This window comes from Mercenaria mercenaria, chromosome 4 (assembly GCF_021730395.1).
Source record: "Mercenaria mercenaria strain notata chromosome 4, MADL_Memer_1, whole genome shotgun sequence".
NCBI lineage: Eukaryota > Metazoa > Mollusca > Bivalvia > Venerida > Veneridae > Mercenaria > Mercenaria mercenaria.
Window position 1 is genome coordinate 41886825 of NC_069364.1, and position 27253 is coordinate 41914077.

General features: G+C 35.6%; 1 protein-coding gene across 1 annotated transcript; it reads right to left on the reverse strand.

The window, feature by feature from the left end:
• Positions 1-2161: 2161 nt before the first annotated feature.
• On the reverse strand, positions 2162-26123 carry LOC123551535 (SWI/SNF-related matrix-associated actin-dependent regulator of chromatin subfamily A containing DEAD/H box 1A-like). Its single transcript, XM_053541024.1, has 21 exons — positions 26017-26123; positions 23416-23612; positions 22725-22920; positions 21527-21717; positions 20877-21172; positions 19897-20038; positions 19391-19464; positions 17252-17399; positions 16237-16447; positions 14873-14963; positions 14269-14368; positions 13628-13766; positions 12944-13079; positions 10694-10831; positions 9236-9337; positions 8445-8687; positions 8161-8262; positions 7482-7696; positions 6202-6384; positions 5433-5545; positions 2162-4569 (listed from the first exon to the last, which is right to left on the reverse strand). The coding sequence occupies exons 2-21, from the start codon at positions 23591-23593 to the stop codon at positions 4496-4498; spliced, it is 3072 nt and encodes a 1023-aa protein (XP_053396999.1). The 5' UTR covers positions 23594-23612; positions 26017-26123; the 3' UTR covers positions 2162-4495.
• Positions 26124-27253: the final 1130 nt, after the last annotated feature.

Sequence of the window (27253 nt, forward strand, 5' to 3'; positions counted from 1 at the left end):
AACAGTTATATAAAATGTCGTTTAAAATCTTCAGGACCGGACAAGCATTCATTCATTCATTCATTCATTCATTCATTCAACGGACAATTCAAGTATTTTTTTATTGATACAAAATGCAATGTTTCATGAAAAAATATATAATCATAGATTCAAATACAAACACAAGGAATCATATTTCAAAAAATGGTTAGAAAAGAGTTTGAACCCATGGTAACGTGTTTCCAAGTCGGAGAGCTTACCACTACACCACTGTGCCGTTGGTTCTCTAAATTGATTATTTTGATAAATCTAGATATTTTCAGGACATGAATATCACGTAAAATAACGAAAACGCCCGAAAATATGGGCGAAGATTAATGAGTGCCAGGTCAATACTTACGGACAGTACAGTGTTGGAATGTTGGATCTTCAAAAAAAAAGCTTGGAGTGAAAAATTTTGCTCGCCATTAAGACGGCAGTGACAGTTCAGATTTTTTTTGCTCAATAGATTTTCTAGTAATAATAAGAAAACTAAAATCTGATTGTTTCACATGTGATATCAAAATATCTATCAATTGTGATCATCATAATCTAATGTCACTTGTTGCTATGCAACTTGTGTAAAATATTGCATCTGGTGTTCACTCGGGTGAAAGGTAATTTCATCTTGCCCTAAAGGAGATGGATATTTATGCCCCCCTTCGAAGGAGGGGTATATTGTTTTGCAGATGTTGGTCTGTCTGTCTGTCGGTCAGTCAGTCGGTCTGTATGTAGACCAATCCGTTTACGGATAACTCGAGAAGGCTTGGGCCTAGGATCATGAAAGTTGATAGGGAGGTTGGTCATGACCATCAGCTGACCCCTAATGATTTTGAGGTCAGTGTGTCAAAGTTCAAGGTCACAGTGACCCTGAACAGTTGAACGGTTTCCGGATGATAACTAAAGAATGCTTGGGCCTAGGGTCATGAAAGTTGAAAGGGAGGTTGGTCGTGACAAGCAGATGACTCCTATTGATTTTGAGGTCAGTAGGTCAAAGATCAAGGTCACAGTGACCAGGAACAGTAAAACGGTTTCTGGGCAATAACTCAAGAATGCGTGGGCCTAGGATCAGAAAAATTGACAGGGAGATTGATTATGACCAGCAGATGAACCCTGTTGATTTTGAGGTCAAAGTTCAAGGTCAGATTGGCCAGGAACAGTTAAACGGTTTCTGGACGATAACTTGAGAACGCTTGGGCCAAGGGTCATGAAAGATGATAAGAGGTTCATCATGACCAGCAGATGACCCCTATTGATTTTAAGGTCAGTAGGTCAAAGGTCAAGGTTACAGTGACTCAGAACCGTTTCCAGACAATAACTTGAGAACGCTTGTGCCTGGGATCATGAAACTTGATAGGGAGGTTGGTCATGACCTGTAGATGACCCCAATAGATTTTGAGGTCTGTAGGCTAAAGGTCAAGGTCACATTGACCAGGAACAGTTAAACTTTTTCCGGACGATACCTTAAGAACGCTTGGGCCTAGGATCACTAAACTTAATAGGGAGGTTGATCATGACCAGCAGATGACCCCTGTTGATTTTGAGGTCAATAGGTCAAAGGTCCATATCACATTGAACCAGAACAGTAGAACTTTTGCTTACAGTGAGCTAATAATTTCTGTTCCTTGTGCAATTACAGAATGCATCAAGGGGGGCATTTCGTGTTTGACGAGCTCTTGTTTGAATATCATGGCAAATTTACTGTTCATTTTAATCGTAAGGTATTTGGGGGAACAAGTTCTGTGTAAGAGTGGTCAGAACTGTTACTGCCAGGCACTGACACGTTATTGCTGTACATACAATTCCTGGCACTTGCCCCTCACCAATCTGGGTGTGAACCTCACACTTGACATTGAATTCTTTATGTGAGGAAGCCATCCAGCTGGCTTATGGGAAATAGGTGGTTCTACCCAGGTGCCCACAGTGATGAAATACTGCACAGAGGGGCACCTAGGGTCTTCTTCTACCATCAAAACTCGAAAGTCACCATATGACCTATAATTGTGTCAGTGCGATGTAAACCCCCCACCCACCCCCAAACAAAAACAATTCCTGGCTTGCCCTAAACTAATTTAATTGGCAATGCTCTTCTGATATGTCATTCATTCCCCATACTGTCATGAAGAAAAATAATGAGTACTGCTATTCTGAAAATTTTTATTGTCGACTAAACATCGGACAACACACTTTTCATCTCCAAGTATCTACAAATTATTAACAGAAAAATAATACAGAAAAAATGAAAAATGATCATGTATGAATGAAAGACATTATATCTACAAGAATTTGCAAATTTCTACCAATTTACAGTACTTGTCAAGACAATTTTAATAGCACTTTATAAAACATGCATCCAATTTCAGTAGCACTATTTAAAGAAACAGAGAATCTTCATATAAATAAAAGCACCAATTAATGTTTGTCCATTGTATGTGGAATGTGAATTGAAGATTAAAACCAAGTAGAAATACCATGGTGACATCAAGTACTTCACTCTTTTTGGGTATTAACGCAGCATCCAAAGTAGGGTTACTAAGAGACAGACAGGCTTCTACTGAATATAACTGATGCGAACAGTTCAACACATTTTTACTGGATTTAAGAACTAAAACAGATTTTAATGACGGTATTTTCCATCATAAATTTCAGTTATTTTGGACACAATATAATGATTTTGATTTCAATTGTAATTGGGATTCTCATAAAGCTTTCAGGACATTTCTACTTGCCTACCAGCCATATAACCCAGAACCATTAAGTACCTACAGCAGTGTTTTTCCCCAGCCTTATATTACATGCCAAAATTCTTTTTAAATAATCAAATTATATAAGCTATTACATGCCAAAATTCTTTTTAAATAATCAAATTATACAAGCTATCATATTGTGGTTCCTGATAATAAATCATCACTCACATGCAACAAGATGTCAGACAATAAAGGTATCGCCATTGAATACAAATACGATTCAACAAAAATTCTGAACAACCAGCCAATGCTATTTAAATATTTCAGAACGTAACCTGGTACATTTACTACCACATTGCAACATGCCATCAGTAACATCCCAAGAAAATACTTGAAAACAAAAAAGGCAGGATTCAAAATACAGTGCTATAAACTTAAATTTGCTTGACTTAAAGATCATTCTTAAACAATTGTTCATTTGTTGTTCTCCAGCCCCAAATTTTACATGTGGGCAAGAAGGTAGGTGATTTTTTTTTCTTTCTTTAATAACTGACTGAACAAACTGAAGTTACATTTGATAGCAAAAAAAATGAAGTTAGACAAATTTCAGCAGTTTAACCATTACAGCAATGAGGCCTCTGATTAGTTAGAATAAGATATTTGACCTTTGTACCAAGTCACTTTTTCAAAGAGAGGCAATTTTGGTGTGTTGGTCAAACACTGCAAACAAACAATTTTCTAAGGATGACCTAATTATTCCCACAAAACAAGTCCCTGATCTCCCATACCCTATATTCATGGTTATTCAACTGGCTGTTCATACAACAAAATCTCATGTCATGGTATTAGTCTAATATACATATTTCCTTGCACAATTCACTTTTATACACAATTCATAAATTTGTACATATTGTTCATATAAAACATTCAACACAGACATTCTTGATTTTGATTACACAGACATTTTCCTTCTTTCTTTTTAACAATTCCATATTCTATATGACCACTTGTGTATCTTCCACCATAATTAACATTCAAAGAAAGACTAAATCCAAGTAGAAATTTCACCTGAAATATCCAGTAACCTTTTTTTCATACTGGACTTGGAACTTTGAAAAAGAAATGTCTGATTCAAGAAAACTGGCCTGTGTCACTATTTCAGCACAACTTACACTCGGCACAACTAACTCCCGCACAACTTGCTTATAACAGGATGTAATTTTACTTTCATCAGCCTTGTACATGGAATATCTTTATTCTATACAAATCTTTTGCACAGCATTTCCCCACTCACTGTCTTACATGATAAACCAACACAGTATAGTGATCAGTCAGGCCATAAAAGCCATAATCCTTTCAACAAACACATATCAAATGGAATGGTTGAAATTATTCTCCAACGAAATTAGAGTATGACATTTCCGACCATGAGACTCAGCTACCTGCACTAAGCTTCTATTTTTATCAAGACTGACAAAAAGTAAATCTTCTTTCTCTATCGGATTGTCCTGTTACTGATATCGTTTCAAATTCTTGTCAATTCTGACCTTTCCTGAACATGTCCAACATTCTATGTGAAGCGGGTCGTGTGATCCTCATAAAACTGCACATTACGCATATTTCTAACCACAGCTTAATACACAATTTCTGTATGAGTTTACACATTTTCTGACAAGTTCACACATATAGTTTAATCACATTCACATCAGCAACCCTGTAGTCTACAAGACTAATTTGCCTAACTGTAGTAGGCAGTGACTTATTTTAATGTGCCTAACTTTAGGCAATCATCAACTATTCATCTTGGTACTTAATGCTTGTTTCAAAATGGATGCAACATCTTTGCTGTTCCCAGATTCATCACCTACAAAAATAATTTTGGTACAAATTGTGAAAAAAGAATACATGGTTGCAACAACTATTTTTCATTATTTCGGATATCAATGATGCCGTATTTCATCATCAATTACATCATCAAACTGAATATTATTCAGAGATTACTAAATAATGTGCCAAATGGGGTAACATATCTAAAAGGTAAAAGATCAAATAAGGAGTACTGAACTTGTCAACACGCATGTATAATTTATTGAAGAGGACTGGTTAGTTTGTTTTGTTGGCTTTAACACCATATTTCAACAATGCTGCCAGTAAATCCTAAATTTTGTTCTCAGATTCTACGCCACTATTGACTTGCTCTATGCAAGGAACTGACAGGAAGCATATGAACCAGAGCTAGGACAATAGTGACTTCAGACATTCCACCTCCATTCAAATCATCATGGAGAAAATTTACTTCAAATGGGGGATCGAGCCTTAGATATACTGTCTCTGTCAAATTGTCACAGAGAAAATTTACTTCAAATAGAGAAAATTTACCAAACTCACAAGTCTTGTGCTCTAAATACAGAGCTAACTGGATACTGTTAAAGCAGAAATTTTCCCTATATCCGAGAGGCCCTAAATCTCGCGAAAATTAATCCTCGCGTTAATATTCACCATTAATATAATTCAAATTCATGTAGGATACTGTTTTTACAATTTCGCGATTATTAAACATCGCGAACATTCTCAGTTTCAAATTCGGAAAATTTTGACCCAGTGAAAATATGTGCTTTTACAGTATGCTAAGAAACTAAAGCAGAAAAAAAATCATTCACGAGATGGATTTAAATGATACACAGCAAAAATTGAGAACTTTATATACTAATTTTCTATTTTTGTTACCTTGGTTGTCTGTACTAATAACATCTTTTTCTAATTTCAGTTTTTCTTGTGAACATTTCAACATGGCCTCCTCCACGGTGTCTTTACTGATCAGTCGGAGTATCTGTACTTCTCTGAAAGAAAACAGTTAACATACGTTTTACTTCAAAAAATAACAATGAGTTTGTTTCAACAACAAAATATTTTATCAGTATGAACTGTAGATTAATCAAACACACATGTATTGTATAATTAACATGAAAATAAACAGTCTTGCCTAACTTCTCACTAGCTTTACAAAATTCTCACTGTTTCAGCCGATGGGACTTAACCTTCTCCCTATTTCAGTTAAAGAGAAAAGTAACTTCCCCTTGTTTCAGTTGAAGAGAGAAGTCTATCCCTGAGTTTCCATAAACTTCCCCCTATTTCAGCCGGAGGGAGGTCACTTCTCTAAAATTTTCCCTGCAAGTTGCTCTGCAAACTGATTTAAAACTTCATCTTAACCTATAAAACAGCCAGTTACTGGTGTTGACTTTCAAACTGTAAATAGTATAGGAAAAACTCAGGTGACCCTCCTGACATTCATTCAAGCACTGACACGCAGAGCCACCAACCTTTTACAAGCCAGCTGGATGCCTTCCTCAAAATGCCAGAATTCTTCACCACAGCAGGGTTAGAACACACACAGCAGTGACGGACAAGTTATTTCAAATCAGAGACATTTACCTTTTCACTGTGCAGGTCAAACATACATACAGAAACATACAAAAGTCAAAATGTAGAAATTAACCTTGTTTGTCCAACTCTGTGACACCTATCCTCTGCCTGTTTATCATTGTATGGGTTAAAGTCTATATCATGAAGTATCACAACATTAGCTGATGTAAGATTGATCCCCAAACCACCAGCTTTGGTCGACAAGAGAAACACAAATATACCCTTATCATTGTTGTACTCGTCTATTAACCGCTGTCTGAAATATAAGTGGTGGAAAAAATGCTAATACACAACTAATGTCTTGCACCTTCTCATTCATAACTAATCCCCTCAAAATGTGTTAGAATTTTACTATGTGAGCCGCACCATGAGAAAACCAACACAGTGCATTTGCGACCAGCATGGATCCAGACCAGCCTGCGCATCTGCACAGTCTGGTCAGGATCCATGCTGTTCACTAAGTTTCTCTAATTACAATAGGCTTTGAAAGCGAACAGCATGGGTCCGCGCAGTCTGGTCAGGATCCATACTGATTGCAAATACACTATGTTGGTTTTCTCATGGCATGGCTCATGTAATCATTGGGCTTTGGTACTCAGTTGCAGTTACAGAATATATCTCAGAAAAGTATAAAATCCTTTTTTTTCTTGATATTGTCAATATATTCACTTTTTAAAAAATGTTTAGTCTTCTAACATATTTTCCTGTCATGTTAAATATGAACGATTTCAAGCCAGTATTAAAACTTTTGCACACCAGGAAACTGTTCAACTTTATACAAGTTTTTACTGACATGCCAGACTCTAGAGGTCTGGGAAACTTCTGAACTGTGTTCAACTCATCAGAAGTAAAGAAACACTTGAAACACTATTCGATAAATTCTGCATAGCATTACCAATGAGCCTGCCCACCAGCTCTGATCAAAGGATCATGGGTTCAATCCCACAGGAAAGGAGTGTGTTCTCTGACAATTTGATAAACACCTGATTAACATGGAGAAGCTGACAGTTACTTGTCGAGAACAAGTTAGTTCTGGTACAGAATCCAGGAACACTGGTAAGGTTGGCTGCTAATTGTTACAGAACTGAAATACTGTTGAAAAACAAAGAATTATAATTGGCACCTCTGAGACAGCTAGACTGAAAAAAAAAAACAGATTTGGAATTCTTAAGATAGAGCCAGACCTCCCTAAAGCTTGTGACAACCAAATGAGATCTTGTTTTCCAGTGAAGACGCTTCTTTGCACGTACTTTATGAGCTGCTGTCTGATGTACTGATCACAGTTATATATAATTTTGTGAGAAAAAAGCCAGTTATAATTCTGTTGTTTATTATTTCTTTGTTAATACTGACCTTTCCGGTACAGGAGTTGAGCCATCCAGTCGTATATATCTGATTTTTTTCCGTTTCATGAATATTTCCATAATGTCTAAAATTGTGGTAAACTGACTAAACAGTAACACTCTATCTCCTTGGTCACGGTAAAAGTCCAGCTTGTGGTCTAATATGTTAAACTTTCCTGACTCCTCAATCAATGCTTCATCTAACATATAATCACCCAAATATCTCTGGAAAACAAACGATTTTTAACTTTTTAAACATCTTTAAAAACAACCGAGTCATGTATCTAAGAAAACGTGTAAATTATTAGATAAAGAACAAATAATAAATTTATACACACTGTCAAGAGTACAAATCACTCAATTCAAAACTTTTAAAGCATCTATTCTAGGGGATTGTTGGGGGATGGGGAGGGTGCAGAGAATATTAAGTGTACGGACCAGAAATGCTTAGGTACATTCGTAAGTATATAATCATAACTACTTAGTCTTTTCCACAAGAATTCTGTTCCTCTTTTCAGTCATGGTTTATAAATTGCTAAATCTTTAGTTGTGAATTATACACCCAAAAATAGATTTCCCCAGGCTGTCCAGCTGCAGAAAGAAAAAGAAAAGTGAACATTTCCAGAATGGATTCTAAGGCAAGCACAAGCTGGCACCTTGGTCTCAATATTATGTTAATAACAAATTACCTTGTAATAACGACAACACTTGTGAATTTCAAAATCTGACATTGGCTTCATATCTTCAATGATAAACTTTGGTAATGCCCCTCGATCTTTATGACTTGGTTCCTAAAATAAATCAAAGCATTCAGTAATACTAAAACTTAGGTTAACACACAACTTCAATTTATTACGTTTTAACACGTAAATAAAATATCTAGCACTGTCTTCTTTTTTGGACTTTTATGTAATATTTTTGTTACTTAATAAGGGAGCAAAAACTAAAAAAAAATAAATATTTTCAACGTTACCTCACAAAGAACTTCCGCCATTTCCTTGATAAGGTCATCTGTGTAATGAGATCTATGTAACAATGGGTGATTTGCTGCTTTCCTCAGCTGCATCAACATCGCCGACCTATTTACAGGTGCGTCATCATCGTCCGATAACTGGTTTGTAAATGATTTAATCAGACGGTCATAAACCTCCTGTTGGCCTGGTGTCATGACACAGTATTCAACGGCATCTAATTTTTGGGGCAGTTGACTCATAACCTGTAACGTAAAACATGTTTCATGATTTTTTTTTTTTTTTTTTTTTTTTTTGTTTGGTCTAGACTCACCCCAACAGACTTTAGGTCATAGGGCAACTTTTCCAGCCTTTAATAGTGAAAGAAGAAACAAGGTGCTGCTCCAAGCATTCCTGCATGGGCAGGCACTTATGTAGAACCCTCCCTTAGCCAGTTGTACGACTTCCTCATAACTCTAGGTTTTGAACCCACATTGGTGAGGGGCAAGAAATTTGAAGTCGGCCATCTTGACCACTCCACTAGGAAGACCCTTGAAATTACAATGGAACTGCAATAATGTTTTCATAATTTTAGTTGTATATTTGTCATGCAAATTTGGAGCCAATGTGATAAGTCACCATCATCGTCTGTACTTTTGTCTTGCGCTTTAACTTTAGTATGAATCTGTAATCACACAAACAACAACAAAACTGCTATCAAAAAGTTTTTGCTGGATTTTTGGTACATTACTTAAGAAAAGAAAAAACTAATTTCCACCAAACAGAAAACTTAAGAAGTTGACATTGTATATACCTCTGACTTGAGTCTTCTCAGTACAAATGGTTTCATGATCTGTTTCGCCTGGACAATTCTGTCCTGCTCGTAACGGCTTCTCTTCTCATCATTGTTAGTTCTCTGGAAAAAGTGAAACATCATAAAAATGCATCACAGAACTATAGTTTTGTCTGGGATGGGCATTTGCTAATGTTGCAAGAAACTGTTGGCAGACCCATTTCCTTGTCTGTATGCATATATGTAATCATATCTGTAAATTGCTTGTATATTCAGGAATAAATATCTGTTTTGCCTTTCAATCCAAACATCATAAATTATGGTAGAAGTACACCTAATTTTATCTATCTTTCTTGAAACTGAAACAATCCTACATTGAGAGAAAACTTTCCTTTTTCTGTTCTTCTAGGAAAATTTTGTCCTGGCCCTTCCAGGAAATGATGTGTTTTAGCTTTTTTTCTTCAGTGCTATGGTGTGTCTTTTCATCTGATTTTGCCACAGACATTTTTTAACATTTTAACAATGACTGAACATGAGTGCCAGACTGTCACAAAATACGCCCGTCTAAATATTCAGTTACATAAATTAAAGGGCCATTGTCCAACAGTGCCTGGGGTGATTTGGCTGGTTATCAAACTTCGCCGAGATATTATGCCCAGAAACATTGCCACCAAGTTTGGTGAAGATCGGATGAAAACTGTTCGACGTATAGGGCAGACAAGGCTAAATCTGCTGTTTTTCGAGTGATTCAAGGGTCATGATCCAAGAGTGCCTGGGGCGATTTGGGTGATTATCTAACTTGACTGAGATATTATACTCACAAACATTGTCAGCAAGTTTGGTGAAAATGAGATGAAAACTGTTTGACTTAGAAAGCAGACATGCTTTTGGATGCTGACCGCCCGCCCACCACCGGTGTTCACATAATACGCTTTTTCAGAGACGGGCGTATAAAAACTAATGGAAGCATTACAAGACTAAAACTGTATCATTTTTCTCAAATGAAAAATCTGCACATTGTGAACATTCCTAAGAATAAATATGATTTCTCTTGAGAGAAATCGACAAAACAAACAGCACCTGTCTATCTTAAATTTGCATAATCTGTGCAAAACGGCATTAACTTTACCACTTTTTGCACCCAATAACCTCAGTACAGCACAGGATTATGATTTTTCAGTTATGTACCAACTGGCAGTCAAGTGTGATCCACGGATGATGTCAAAATTTCCCTTGGTGATATGACAGAAGACAAGCAGGTAAAACATTCGTCCTACACCACTAGTTCATGGGGGGAAGTTTTCAGTTACTTGTGGTCAGTTGAGGAGAACATGTCAGTACTGATAAAGAATCAAGTAACGTAGAATCAAGGAACACTGATTAGGTCAATGGACTATCATAATAATGTAAACCAAAATCCTGTTGAAAAATGGCATAACAATCTATTCATATGTACAGAAAATGACAAAGTCTACTTACTGAGATCATGGTGAACATGCGCTTTAGTTGTTCTGTCTTCCCTATAAACATATCTGGCATGACAAAACACAGCAGAGACATGAGTTCTAGTAGATTGTTCTGCAAAGGGGTACCCGTCAACAGCAATCTTCTATTTGCCTGCAAATATATATGTATACAAAACAAACAAGAGCTCCGTCAAGCGGGGCAATATATGCCCGAAAGTGACAAAATTTAAAGAACTTGACTGTTGAAGCCTAAAGGACCGGAATAACAAACGGAACAAATTCAAATAAAAATTCTAAGTCCACAAAAAAAATCCTTACCAGGTACAGGAATGTCAAAATACATCTAAAAATTGGAAGTACCATCCATGCTGTACCACATGAAAGTGGTCTCGGTTTTTCCCTACGACCATAATAAAAAAAGTTTCAAAATAAGCTATTTATAGTAACATAAAGGGGAAGTAATTCAATTTTTTTTTTTTTTGTAAGTGAACAAAAAAAGGATCTGCCAAATAAAAACAAGAGCACTGCAATGCAGAGCAATATACACAAAGCAGTCATATATGACCTTTGACCCCTAAGTGTGACCTTGATGTGAGTCATCCGATATATGCGCTCTGCATGTCGTCTAGGTGTGGTGAACATTTGTGCCAAGTTTCTTTGAAATCCTTCAAGCAGTTCAAGAGTTACAGAGCGAACATGGAACAAACTGATATGACCTTTGACACCCAAGTGTGAACTTGACCTTGAAGTGAGACATCCAAAACATGCGCTCTGCACGTCGTCTTGGACTGGTGAACATTGTGTCAAGTTTCTCTGAAATCTTTCAGGGGGTTCAAGAGTTACAGAGCAGACATGAAATTGCTAACAGATGTACAGACAGATGGACACTGGGGGTATAACATAATATGTCCCTTCGGGTGTATAATAATTGTTCATCAGCAAAGTTTCGTGATGAAATGTAAATGCTGTGTGCGTCTGTGTGTTCGGGTTAAGCATCTTTACAACAATTTTTCAGTTATACAAATGATGATGTTTACTTGTAACATGGAGCACAATGCCCAACTACATGTATATAGTGCCGTTTCATTGGAATATCACACCATGGACACATGACATGATACACCATCCAGTCATATGATACTACCAGGCGTATCAGTCCTAGAACTATCCTCTTAATGCTGAGCACCAATTGAGGAAGCTAATAGTACTATTTTTCATGTCTTTTGTACGACATTGCCAGAGAGCGAACCCACCATCTCCCTATGTAATACTGTAGCTTGCATACTTTCTGCCTCACTTTTATTTTACAATTTCATACATAACTGCCTTCTTCATATTCTTAAGAACTAGCACATCTTACAAGTAGCTAGTTATGTTATGGGGTTAATAATGGTTAATATTTTCAAAGGTCTTAAGTTATTTCCTTTTCTTTCTACATCCAAAATCGGAAAATAAACTAACACAGCAAGGTTTCAACCAAATCACAAAGCTGAATGATTTCACATTATTTTACTTCAAAAAGCGTATTTTTCTGATGTGTTTTATTTTATCAATCAAGGGCCCCTGTGGCCGAGTGGTTACGGTTGTTGACCACAAATCACTTGCCCCTCACTGATGTGGGTTCGAGCCTCATTCTGGGTGTTGAATTCTTCATGTGAGGAGGCCATCCAGCTGGCTTATGCAAGGTTGTTGGTTCTACCTAGGTGCCCGCCCGTGATGAAATAATGCACCGAAAGGCACCTGGGGTCTTTCTCCATCACCAAAGCTGGAAAGTTACCACTATGACTTGGATTGGTTGGTGCAATGGTAACCAAAAAAAAACAACATTTTGTTACTGACAAAATCAGCAGTCTTGTATGCACAAATGGGCAGCTTGTAACTCTTAATGACTTTGAACTTAATGTACTATAACTTAATATTAACCCAAGCTTTAACCCTCATCATGCTGGACAGGATAGATTTTGCCTTTGCAACCAGTGTAGATCATGATCAGCGATACATGACCATTTTGTGTCAATTAGCTGTAAAACCCAACTCACTCACTGCACATCCTTGCAGTCTGATCAAGATCTGCACTGTTTGCCATTCAGTCAGTAACGTTTTGGTATGCACCCCTTTTAACAGTTAATGGTACTGTCCAAATTGAAAGACAGACAAGTTCATTATAGAAATTTAGCAGGGTAAGGGTTAAATCCACTAGTCTGCATCTTCTTCAATATCAACTACAATAAAACCATCCCAAGTATAATCAAATCTAAAGTACCTGAATTCTCATGAGATTCTGGTATCGTAGAGACGACATATTTTTCAGTAGATGACCCTCGTCAAATACAGCAACGTGGAAAAAGAATTTCTTGAATAATGCTCTGTCTTCAACACTCCCAGTAGCCATGTTATATCTGAAAAATAATATCTAGAAATGTATTTTTTGATACCAAAATAAGTATGTATCATAAACAAGCATTATGATTGATTTTACATGCAGAACACTTGAAATGTGGTGCTAACTGGATGGCATTTTAAGAAATTTATGACCACTTAAATCGTATTGTATTGGCTGACATTTCATTAAATGACAGAAAATGTAAATAACGAGTGTTAAAAGCATACTAAGTGATTGGCTTCTTGTCTTGAAAAACACTGAACTTAATTCATATGCAAAAACTGCAGAACGGCTAATTAAAAATATCCATTCAACATAACCTAAACTTCTGCCTGAAGCAATGAAGAACTTTTGAGTTTTCTGTTAATGTGCTATAAAAAAATTTATCACTTTTACTGACTCAGTAAAGTAAGTTTCAACTTAATTTTATCTCAAAGTGTTGAAATGGTCCATATGATTTCAAGTTTTCTAGTTCTGAAAACTTTTATAGAAGTCAGGCCATACTTCTCTTCTATCTTTCCTTTCAATTATTAACGACAATTCATGTCAAATGTATTCACTTACGTTGTGATAATAACATTATATTCATCCTCTTTCGCATACATGATATATTGCCTTGTTGCCCGTCTTTCTTCCTGAGATCCATAATATACCAGAGTTTTCATCGAGGGGCACCATACTTTACATTCCCGTATCCAATTTTCTGGAAATAACATATTCAAAGTTTAGATTCAACCATCCAATATTCTGGACACAAGACATTTAAAGTTACCATCATATATATCCAATTTTCTGAATATACAAATGTAAGACATTCAAAGTTTACATTCACTTTCCAATATTCTGGGAATATGACACTTGAAGTTTACTTTCACATAACCAATTTTCTGGAAGTAAGACATTCAAAGTTTACATTCAGGTATTCAATTTTCTGAGGTAAAAATGTCCACACATCCAATAAACAGTCTAACTTAAAACAAAGATCTCTTTTTGCACTTGTATGTCTTTCAGTAAAGTTGATAATCACTTTACGCACATATAACTCTAAGTCTACTATATGGTTAAACAGTCAGTTTTCTTCATATACGAGTTATAAACTATCAATTTTGACTAAAAATTCATTCAAACACAATTATGTACATGATATTAGAAAAAAAAGAAAGAAAGTTGATAGACAAACAAGGTTATCAATCATTACTTCTTACCTATAGTAGATGATGGTACGATGATAACATGTGGCCCCGTTTCTCCCTCTTCCAGTAAGTGAGCTAAAAATGATATTGTCTGTATTGTTTTTCCCAAGCCCTGTAAGCACATATATGTAATATGATACTGTTCTGTCATGGTACAAAAGTTGTAAAATATATGCAATAAATCAATGCTTATCAGAATGCTAGAGTTTTCAAATAAGGTGATGCTATTGACATACTTCCTGTCATTATTTCTGGTGTGCAGAATGCACCTGGGTAGAACCACAATCCTGCTGTAAGCAGGCGTGATGTCTTTATCACATAATTCTACACCCAAAGTGAGATCTGAATCCACAGCAGTAAGGGGGATGTGATCTGAATTCAGCAACCTTAAAACTACTTGGCTGCATAGACCCTCCATTGTAAAATATGCAATAAATCACAGTTTAAGATAAAGAATTCCTTTAAATCAAATACTTTTAATAACTTTTTAATAAAGAAATTTTATATGATTTATACACCAAATACAAAACAGCATTACAACTTTTAATTTAGGGTAAATTGTGCATGATGTTTGATCCACAACAAAAGGAAAACAAAAAGCAACAGAAAGGCTCACCATTTCATCAGCTAGAATGCCATTTATTTCCTGGGTATGCATAATCCTTAGCCAGTTCAGACCAATCATCTGAAATGGTTTCAGCTGCAAACTGAAAGTAGAACAGTTAAGTTAGAAGCTGTAATCGCTTGTTGTTATGTTTGAGTGATCAATAAAAGTCAACAGGCAAGGATTAAAAAATCTGTTGCAAATTTCATATGAAGGAAATGACAACTTCCCCACATGAAACAGAAGTAACACATAAAGCATCTACAGCACTGAATCATGGGTTAAATTACTACAGAATAAAAATGTTTATCTGCTCTTACTTACTGTGGAATCAATATATAGTCATTTAAAACTGACTGTTATATCAATCCATGACATTAAAACCCAACAATGTCCTCATTTCATTGTCCTGATAAGTGGAAATCCATGAAATTCATATCCTGACAAAACCATGAGATTTCACAACCACAAAAATTAAGTGTATTCATTGTACTTTACAACTTTCTCTTAATGTTGAAACAGGCAGGTAGTGAATAGAGACGAACATCTTGATAAGAGGCCTCCTTAAAGCTGAATATTTTTTTCTGCATCTTAAATTTCCTTGATAAATTATCCCTGATCACTCAATTCTCAGAGTTCATTAATTTCAATTGACCTTACCTCAACTGTGAAGAAACTTATGAGATTATTAGAACCACTCTCAAGCTTGCTTCCTGGTTTGGTGCCCTTCCAGGAAGTGCTAATGCTACCAAAGTAAAGTTCAATTGAACCTCTTTTTTTCATTATTTAATCCTAAATTCATACCACTAATACTATACATAATGGCAAGGCAGAGGCTGTCTAGCAATTAAAGTGACAGTCACTTTACACTAAGGTTATGAGAACGAACTGTACTGGAGTAGAACTTGCCTGCTAATATGACACTTGTCCCCTTTTCCCCATTAAACAAACTCAACAGTGAGTACTTCAAAGATTTCTTCTCTATCTATCTCTATATAAAGCTTCGAAATAAACCAAAACTAAAACACAATGTACTGAAAGTATTTAGTTTGTTTGTTTTGTTGGGTATAACACCACACTGGCACAATTACAGGTCATATCACGACTTTCTAGCCCTGATGGTGGAGGAAGACCCCATGTGTCTCTCCGAGAATTATTTCATCGCAAGCGGGCACCTGGGTAGAACCACCAACCTTCACTAAGTCAGCTGGATGGTTTCCACACATGAAGAATTCAGTGCCGGAAGTGAGGCATGAACCCACATCAGTGAGGGGCAAGTGATTCGAAGTCAGCACCCTTAACCACCCAGCCATGGATGCTCAGTAATTCAACTTGACAAATGCTGTCAATCTCACTGTAGAAATGTAAACACATACTCTGGATTGAGAAGTTTTGGCTGTTTAGTGATCTGCTCACTGTTATCAAGCTGTGTGTTAGAATGTATGAGATCATGCACTACTTTCTCCATCGTCTTTGATATACCCTCGCAACGCTTCATCAGTCGCACAACTACCTCCCGAATCCTGATCACTTCTTGGCAACCACTGATCAGGTCATAGGTCAAACCCTTTACTGTCACAAACTTCTCTACCTGAGGAAAGAGAGAAAATGTGTGCCATCATATTAAGGATTACTATCTTGAATTGATTTTTAAAGTTTTGCAAGTCTAGAATGCCTTGCTAATATACATGTCATTAAACAATCTACATCTTTATACCTCTTTAAAAGACATACTTAAAATACATCAAACAATCAAAATTTCTAGTCTGAATGAAACTGGATTAGCAAATAACATTGCAATGTAACAATTAGTCATTTACTAAAATACTTTGAAATAGTTGAACACTCCATTTGTCTCAAAATTATTACATTCTCCTACCACAAAAGATACTTTCATGACTTATGTCAATCAAACAACTCTGATCCATCTGTGTCAGTGTGACCTCAGAAGTTCAACAACATTTATGTTACAGATCATATGAGCATACCATATTTTCCCAAGTTTGTGATACTGATCACATAAAGGTACCATTTTTTCCCCAATTTTACGGTAATTATCACATAAAGGTGCCGTTTTCCCAAGTTTGTGGTAATTACCACATAAAGGTACTGTGTTTACCCATTTTTGTGGTACTGATCACATAAAGGTACAATGTTTTCCCAAGTTTATGGTAATGATCACATAAACGTACCATGTTTTCCCAAGTTTACAGAACTATCATATAAACTTACCATGTTTTCTCAAGCTTACAATACCCATTACATGAACCTACAATGTTTTTCAAGTTTAAAGAACTGATCTCATGAACCTACCATGTTTTCCAAAGTTTACAGTACTGTTCTCATAAACCTACCATATTTTCCCAAGTTTACAGTACTGTTCTCATGAACCTACCATGTTTTCCCAAGTACCAAATGGTCTATGACTGACAATCAGCTCTGATTTCTTTTTAGAGCAGCCTGGTGTGGCCATTAATTCTTCCAGTGTAGCATCTTCAAAGAAACTCAGGATCACCTTCTTGCCTGAATCGCCTTCTTCCTGTAAAAATATTAAATGCTTCAAAGATTAAATATCTGTGTGATAATAAATAGTATACATTTACTGAATGGCTAGACAGCCAAAATCAAAACTGTTGTCCAGTGATCAAAAGTGCATGACATTAAAAATAAATTTCAACCTTTTTTTTCAACTTTTGCCTTTAGCATAGCAAGAATGTGTCAACTGGTCACACAGCAGTAACAATGGGCTAGCAACATATCTTACTTAAAGACCTAATTTATAAATGTCATAATTTTCTCAAATTTTCTAGTTTCTAATATTAAAACTCTATAAGGAACCCCAAGTGGCAAAACAGAAAATCTTCCTGCCAAAAGTGATTACATACAAGACACTGACGTTTAAACTGTCAACACTGTAAAAATATCCTGGACACATATTATAATGCTTAAATGACAAGAGCACCGCCTTGCGGGTGCTGACGCTCATCTGATTTTTTTTGTGTAATAGAAATATTGTCCTACCCATGATTTTCTAAGTCTAAAAAGGGCCATCATTCTTGCAAAAAGCAGGATAGAGTTATGTTTCTTGATGTACAGTGTCCACTTATGATGGTGAAAAACTGTTGCAAGTTTTAAAGCAATAGCTTTAATAGTTTATGAGAAAAGTTGACTTAAACATAATACTCAACCAAGAAAATGATTTTCTAAGTCCAAAAGGGGCAATAATTATTGCAAAAAGCAGGATGGAGTTATGTTGCTTGCTGTACAGGGTCAGCTTATGATGGTGAACAAGTGTTGCAAGTTTCAAAGCAATAGCTTTGATAGTTTAAGAGAAAAAGTTGACCTAAACATAAAACTTAACCAAGAAATCTGATATTTTCTAAGTCAAAAAGGGGCCATAAATCTTGCAAAAAGCAGGACGGAGTTATGTTTCTTGCTATACAGGGTCAACTTATGATGGTAAACAAGTGTTGCAAGTTTTAAAGCAATAGCTTTGATAGTTTAGGATAAAAGCTGACCTAAACATAAAACTTAACCAAGAAAACTGATTTTCTAAGTCCAAAAGGGGCAATAAATCTTGCAAAAAGCAAGATGGAGTTATGATTCTTGACGTACAGGGTCTGCTTATGATGGTGAACAAGTATTCCAAGTTTCAAAGCAATAGCTTTGATAGTTTAGGAGAAAAGTTGACCTAAACATAAAACTTAACCAAGAAATCTGATATTTTCTAAGTACAAAAGGGGCCATAAATCTTGCAAAAAGCAAGATGGAGTTATGTTTCTTGCTATACAGGGTCAGCTTATGATGGTGAACAAGTATTCCAAGTTTCAAAGCAATAGCTTTGATAGTTTAGGAGAAAAGCTGACCTAAACATAAAACTTAACCAGGCAACGCCGACGCCGACGCCGACGCCGACAACCGCTCAAGTGATGACAATAACTCATCATTTTTTTTCAAAAAATCAGATGAGCTAATAAGGATATCATTCAAAAGAACATTTTTTCTTAAATATCAACCAGAACTTTTCTTGAAAAGCTGTGAATGACAAAATATTTATGCCTATTTAACTGGGAATTATAAACAATACACCTAATGTAGCATAATAATACTGTGTAATCATTTATTTCGAAGGCAAGAAAACAGCTATTTCTCAGGGATATGATTTTTCTTGTGGATTTTTACTTTTGAACATACAATGAATGGAAATTTTAGTCATTTTCTGGGACTAAATTTTGGGGAATGACTCAAATGAAAATCCATGAAACTGAGTTTCCCACCAACATAAATGACTTCACAGTAAAAATGTCCACACTGTCAGAAAAATATTCAAATTTATGAACAAAATTCTACAGAACTGAAGCAAAATAACTTGAGATTCTTATAGTAGTCTCTGTAACATATTTTTGACAATGGCATCACAACGCTTTAATACTACCACTGAAACTTTACATTCTGATATTTGAATACCCCAGTTATTTGAATATTTTGTCCTGACAAATAGATTATTCAAATATCTGAAATCCACTGTACCTCAATGCTATCATCGCTGTCGGACTCAGCCCCACTGAAATCTTCATCCTCATCATCGTCCTCCAACTGGATATCTGTCCAAGTTATATAAGAATCTTAGTTAATAATTATTTACGTTAACCAAATAATTATTATGAAGAAGCTTGTAAGATCCATGAACCTTTCCAGAACCAATTTCCAACATAAACCAGTATTTGTTCCATTATAAAGAACATGTCCCTTACCAGATTCACACCTGTAACCAAACAGCATTGGGGGACCGACATCCACTTGAGAAACTCTCAACTAAAAAAACAGAGAAATAACGCCTCATTGACGGAGTGGATAAGTGCGCTGGGCTCATGGAGTCTTCCTTCACCATAAGAGGTGTGACATCAAACTCAGCAAAAATGAAAAACAAAGCTCTTTTTTTATATCAACTAAATTATTAATCATGCTCAATTGCATTATTGTTTACAATACATTCTCTTTAATATAGTTCATCTTTCTAAAACAGTATGGTATACCATTTTGTTTTTTCATCCCAGCAGCAGCTTTCGCCCGTACTTTATTTACTGATGAAACAGCCTTCAATGTGGTTGATGCACTCATCGTCACAGTAGCATCAGCTATATTCCAGTCATTAGATGACAGTGCATGACGCAGCTCCTATAACAAGAATATGAGCTGTCTCCGACTATGTACAGATAAACAACTCCATAATACCACTGAAATAACTGGCTTTAAAAAATTGAAGTTTTCAGCCATACTGTATAATCATTTAATATTGTATAATTGGTCAGAATTGGTATTTTGCCAGGATATGAATTGTTGAATTTTAACTTATGAAGATCATAATTGAGCCGCGCCATGAGAAAACCAACATAGTGGCTTTGCAACCAGCATGGATCCAGACCAGCCTGCGCATCCGCGCAGTCTGGTCAGGATCCATGCTGTTCGCTTTCAAAGCCTATTGGAATGGAGAAACTGTTACAAACAGCATGGATCCCGACCAGACTGCGCGGATACGCAGGCTGGTCTGGATCCATGCTGGTCGCACAGCCACTATGTTGATTTTCTCATGGCACGGCTCATATATTTAGAAATTTTGCTTGTTCCTTCGGATTTTATTTCACAGATTTCACCTGACCACCAAATCTTGAAAATGTGTCCCAAACAATATTTTAATAATTTAATAGTATACAATTTAACAAAATACTGAATTATAGTAAGAGAAAACAAAGGAACGCATCAAGCTTTTTTCCTATCTACATGATCGAAATGTTTGATTTTTCACAAGTCATGGTCAGTATAAGAAATAAAAAGTACAAATTCATACATCTGACTTATTCAAGAAATAGACTGTATACTTTAATGAATCCCCAGAGACCCCAAAGATTTGAAGACCTGGCTTGTTACAGTCACCAGCAGAGGTTCTTAGAATTGCTTTCGTGTTGTTGTTTTCTTTTTTCACTTATCACCCCCACCGTACGGAGGAATAACGTACCTTTTCAGTTTTATCGCTAAAACAGTCTTTAAGGAAGTTAATCTTTTTCTTCTGATCATCCGTCAATGGAGAGTTGTCTTCCTCATCTACATCGTATAAAACTGTAGCATCTGACCGCTGAGTATCTAGGCTGTATCCCACAGTTCCCTGGGAGTCAGGTTCAATAGTTGACTGAGAATTACTATCCTCACCACTGTCGCTAGATATCATCCGAATTCTCTTCCGAGGCTGTACCGGCGAGTCGGACTCAGCTGTACTCTCCTGACTCTCCTGTCTTATTCTTTTGAACTTTTTACCTATAATATATTAAAAAGGTCATTAAATTGTGAAGACATCATTTAAACAAATTTTTTTACCCTGTAAATTTACTGTTAAGTATGAAAATTTTACTTCATTACAACTGTTCAACCTATTGGCAAGATTTCTATAACCAGTTCTCAGATTAAGAGCTTTTAGACCAGTCTTTGTATGCAGCCCTGCCATTGGTCAATCCCTTTCGTGTGCACTTGGAAATAGTCAATCAAATGTTGGAAATTCAGTTTTCAGTCTTTGTAAGCAGTCCTGCCATTGGTCAATCCCTTTCTTGTGCACTTGGAAATAGCAAGTAAGTTGTAAATCAATAAAATCAAGATGTTATGCTTTGAGAGTACCTGGTGGGGCAACAAGTATATCTATGGCCTTTTCCACATCTCCAGTGGCATCTAGGAGAGCTGATTTTATCTCCTCATCTGTTTTGATGGAGAACATCTGTCGCAGACTTTCCATCTTTCCATCAAAATCATCAATAATTGCCACATCATCATCATCACTGTCATCAGGAAATGTTGGATATGTTCTACCACTGTAAGTTAATGATTAAAGAACATCCATTTCTTGTAAAATCTTACTTTTGATAACTGTTTTCTCAATACTAGTCAAAAGTTTGAATATATGGTCAAATCAGTAAAAAGTATTATTGAATCTACTATTTCTATTACCTCCCTTTATGGCACTTATTGTATAAGATCATGAGCAATATTGAAAGTAATGCTTTTCTTACCATGTCATTATTCTTACTATCTATTTGGACAACTGCTGTATCCGTCTTTAACATAAAACTAAAAGCCTTGTGGGACTTCAAAATACACTTTTAATTAAACTAGCACAAGCTCCAAGACCAAAAGAGCAGGATTGTAGACTAGAGGAAGCATGTTTTCTCTGTGGGTGAGGAAAATTATGCATTGTGAAAACAATGAAAATTTGGTAACAAAAAAAATGTTGTGGTTTGGATAAAAGCAGCTTTTTCTCTCTTACAGATAACTGAAACTTATATGTTGAAATAAGTAGGATCACTTGCTTCCGCCGAATTAAAATTCATGAATTAAGGCAACAACACAAGTTAATGATTTTACAGTATATGTTACCCCATAATTCTGTTTAAATCACTCCCGACAACATCATTTTTTTCCCAATGCCGGAACATAAAAAAATTTAATTTTCTTTTGCTATTTTAACTATGCTTACTGAAGATTTAATCTAACTACCGGTATATCTTAAACAGACTTGAAAGGCATTGATGGCACAGTGTATACAGTCACTGACTTCAAATCACTTGCGCCTTACTAGTGGATTTGAGCCAGGTCTACATGTGAAGAAGCTTCTGGAATAATGGTGGTTCTACCCATGCGTCCCCTCCCAACATCCAACAACTTGAATTGTGCTGAAATAATGCATGTAGGACCTCCCTCAAAACATTAAAAGCTGGAAAGTTGTTTTTTGATCTAAAATGTGCTAGCCTGATTTCAAAACAGCTAATGTAATTAAACAAATTCGACAAATCTTCCCCCCCTGCCAGTTTAACAATGTTACCCTTTCTGTCTGCCATTCGTTCCATTAACAACCTGTCCATTCTGTTTTGACAACCATGGCTCCGTAACGCTGCTTGAAGAAGGTTTTTCTGGTGTGGCATTCCAGTTTCTGTCAATCAGTTTTGGCCTTGTATTGAAGATTGGTGAGTCTGGACTGGACATGGAAGAAGTCTCTGGTACAGTAGAACTTTTACTATCTGAAATAACAGAATCGAACATATAGCAAGTAGTCTGAAATTCTTTTTACTTAAAAGTTTCTGGTTAAAATGAACATCACTGATAGTGATATTCACCAGGTAATAAAACCCTGAAAAAAATAAATTTCAAATCAGTGTGAATTATCTTGATAAATTTTTCTACATTGAAATTACTTTTGCCTTCATTTTCTGGCAAGTGTAGCTCCTAAAAAATGCATATTGTTTTGCATTTCACTACCAAGATCTACGTGACTAGCAAAATGCAACAATAAGACTCCCTTTGCTCCAACTTTTGCCATGCAAATGTGCGACAGCTAAAATACCGAGCACCGGAATTAATTATGAAATTGACAATTTCAATAAGCCGAAAAAAAATAAATGAGCTGGCTTTCATAACTTAGATATTTGGTTTATATCTTTGGTTAAAATCTCAAGAAATTTGGATGGAAACAAGCGTCTTGTTTCCCCAGTCTTGCAAAGGGTTTTCATCAATACCTGGTGTAACTTGCAGATTTGCTGGCCTCTTGTCTGGGGTGCTAGGCGGCACTGTGCTTGTCTGGGAGGGTGACTGGGTGGCACTGCCGGATGACTGAGACCCATTCTGACTTCCAGGCGACTTCTTCACAAATCTGTACTGCAGTAGGGAGCTTAATTTTGATGATGGTGTGCTCATCTTATCTTACATAAAAAGACTGAAAATAGAAACACTGAATGTAGAAAACACTTCAGTTGAAAAATTGTGGACATCTAAAACAAAGTTCATCTCTCAATTTTCTCCTTGAATCAAATTTTGAATTTGCAAATGAAAAAACTCTATTCTGGTAAGAATCTTTGACTAATCAAAAATGGTTGCCAATACTGACCCAGAGGGATGTGAAAATGACAGAAAATTGTAAAAAATTCAACAGACGCTTATTAAAGTATCACACTGGCGATACGGCTGGCACGTAATAAACCGAACCGGATCCAATTTTCAAACGACAACTGTCGTTTTATCAGACTTTCGATAAAAAATTCCTTCCTTCCTGGTGTAGAAAATACTAATTAATAACATTAAAAAAACACCATTATCATTGTAAACAAATGATCTGATAGGAAGTTTTTCTTCTGCTGTCTGTTTCAGACACCAGTAAAACGAAATCTCATACAGCTGCCAAGTGATGTTGGCGAAATTTGCTCTAAAGCTATTCAAATTGCAGATCTATTTATTTTTGTATCTCTTTGTTATTGAGAAACAGAAATTAAAAATATATTGAATTTTTGGTCTGAATTAAGCCTAGTATTTGTGTACAGGTAAATATTTTTAACGAAATGTTGTTGAAATCGTTGATTTCGTGTCAGTTAATACGGTGAAGCGACCAGTAAGCACAGTCGCGCATATATTTCAGTTGCCTTTAGATAATTACGCCACCCGAGAACACTCGCACTGCTTACCTTGAAATTTTCTTGTTTTCTCATGGTGGGTGTGGAGTGAATGTGTTTCATTCCTGTAGTTTTTTATCATAAAGAAGTGGGGTCTTTTTTCATATACCCTGTTTGCAGCTATTTCCGCGGTACTTAGTGAATAAATGAATAAAGGAAAGAAAAACAGTATTATGTTGCTATTATTTCCTATTAACTTCGTAAACCTTTTCTTTTCCACTATTATTTCAAGTAGAAAATGATTTTCTAGTCCTTGTTTACTTTTAAACCCATCATGTTTCCGGTGCATGTGACTTTCACTTTCGCCAGGGGAGTTAATTCTAATTTCGCAGTATGGCATCCGACTTGATAAAGCGCTTCTTGTAAAAGTGTAAAATGTATAGGACCCCTAAATTTTCAAAATAAATTTCGTGAGTAACACATTAAAAATTATTGCAATGTAAAATTAACACAGTGGAAAGGTAATTCCATCAAATATATGGACAACACACAATTCATTACCGATTTTACTTAGTCAAATGATCGACGAGGGCATTTAAAAATAATTGACCTACGTTTACAAAAATAGGGTTTGAAACGTAATCAGCTTTCAAAGTAGGTCAAATTTGTTTACTGTAGAGAGCGCTGCACATGGTTGTTCTTGCAAAAATCAAATACCGCGAGACCTGATGTAACACGAAAATAGCAGCAAGTGGTATACAGACTTTTCGTGATTTTTGGATAGAATTTCAGGCTCCTGTGCTTCAAGTATGCCTCTTTCTCGTAATTCTGAGCCTTTTCATTGATCCGAGCCTTTGAAAAATTTGCACTTGCAGCTATTTCCTGTTTCTAAATTCTATGTATGTTTTGGCAAATCATATGACAGTTAAACAAAAAGAAAAAGAAATCGTATTACTTGCATTAAAATAGAAATATACACAACCGAAAATTTTGGCACAAAATTTGCTTATCTAAAATCACTGGGGTAATATATAACCTTCTTACAGAAAACAGAAACCACTTATTTTAAAACTTTTTTGTCCGCAAACACAATAATATATCTGTTCTTAATTTCAAAAAAGAACTTTTTCAAAACAAGCCTTATTTTTTCAGAGCTAGTACAAATGATCGCAAGTCTCGGTTCAACGAGAAAGAATCTGGCTGTTTCAGAGGGTTAGGGTCATCATGTGAACACCTGGATTATTCATTTACAACAATCCTTAGAATTTTTCTTCATGGGGATTTTTTAAGTTTAGATGTTGGAGTATCAATCTATAGCAAAAACACTTTTGAAACTTAAAACTGTTACTGACCAGCACTGAAATACCGGTTAAGGGGCTCGGAATAACGAGAAAAGGGCATAACCAAGGTGTCTTGCGAAAGAATAATTTAAAACTAGATCGGACATGGTGAATATCCCATCGAACATCACTTGGCATTTTAAGTTGCTTGATCAGCATAGCCCGGTGTTGTATGTAGTGAGCACACCTATTATCTCTCGATCCTGTGAAAATCACGTTCATCATGATCATTTTCATGGCAAATTGCTTGGCCAGTCAACTGAACACTGCTGAACAAACAGTATACCGATGTACGGATATTGATATCTATTTTACATACATTTACTTAATTATCTGGAAAGAAATAAATATAACGATAACTGGCGATTATTGGGTTAAACTGAAATTTCATTACCTTTCACTTTTTTTGGAGCGAGAGATTTCTTTTGTGGGACATATGTAACTTCTTTCCTGAAGATTTCTGAAAGGGAGGGAATTATTGAAATCTTAATGAGCCTTTTTTAGATAACCTATTCAGAAGACGACTCCCTACCAATGTCTTACATCATTTTAAAGTAGTTCTGCACGTTTTGATCAATTTTTTCTACAATGTAGAATTTAAAATACTTATTAAACCTTGATTTTTCAAATCATCAGAATGTACTAAGAAAATTCAGCTACTAAAAAAGACATGGTTATATGCTAATTTGTTTGCTAGATTAATTTTGAAAACACAAATTTTCATAGTGTGCAGAGTGTAAGGGAAATTCAGAGTTTTTATAACATTTTCGCGAATATTTTTTCCTTTAATGTAGATTTCGATGAAACTTCTCATGTTCGCAAATAAAGATATGGTCTATATTATGGCAAAATAAACTGTATAGGTTTTTGTGCTTGTTTCCGGATATTTGCCAATGATTAAAGAGATCCGCGCATATCTAACAATTTTTCGTGGAATTATTTGTTGTGTCAGATGTTATAATATCATATTTTAAAATTAGAAAGACAGTAAATTTGCTTATGATTTTCATTGCTGTACACCAATTCCAGACTCAGGATAAATAACGTAACGCCATTACCTTCGGTTAACCAAACATGCAGAACTACATTAACAGGTCTCCATAGGTGATAGTAGAATTATTTTCTTACTTTGATTATCTCTTGAGAAGGAATTTAATAATTCTACCACAGTCAGAGTTCTTTATAAAAAATGATGTATGCAATATTATATATATATATTTTTTTTACAAAATAAATAAAGCCTAACTTTACCCTTGTGGAACAGACAATAAGCAGTCTTAAGCTTTACCTTCTTGATGTATCAGTTTATGTACATTCTGATTAGAATAATAAAGGCGATGTACCTTTTAAGATCTTAGCGACTAAAATTTTCAAAAGAATATCCTCCTTTTGTGTATCTCCTCCTTGATATAACTGTCAAATCAATTTTCTATGTCACTGTCTGATATCGATATTGTACGCAACTCACTATATATATTATATAGGTATATCTTGTTTATATACACATATCAATCAAAATTTAATAATCGTACAATAGAGAAATCACAAATCAAATGGTGTAAATCGTGATCACAGAAAATATCACAATAAATAGAACAACATAGATAAAAGAGCATGTACAAGTGGCAAGT

Excerpts from the sequence above, each read along its gene's own strand:
- LOC123551535 (XM_053541024.1), bottom strand. The coding sequence starts at position 23,593 with ATGAGCACACCATCATCAAAATTAAGCTCCCTACTGCAGTACAGATTT. Across the intron at positions 22,921-23,415 it reads AAATCTGCAAGTTACACCAG|ATAGTAAAAGTTCTACTGTA; the intron begins GTATTGATGAAA and ends CTGTTATTTCAG. Across the intron at positions 21,718-22,724 it reads ACGAATGGCAGACAGAAAGG|TGGTAGAACATATCCAACAT; the intron begins GTAACATTGTTA and ends ATTAACTTACAG.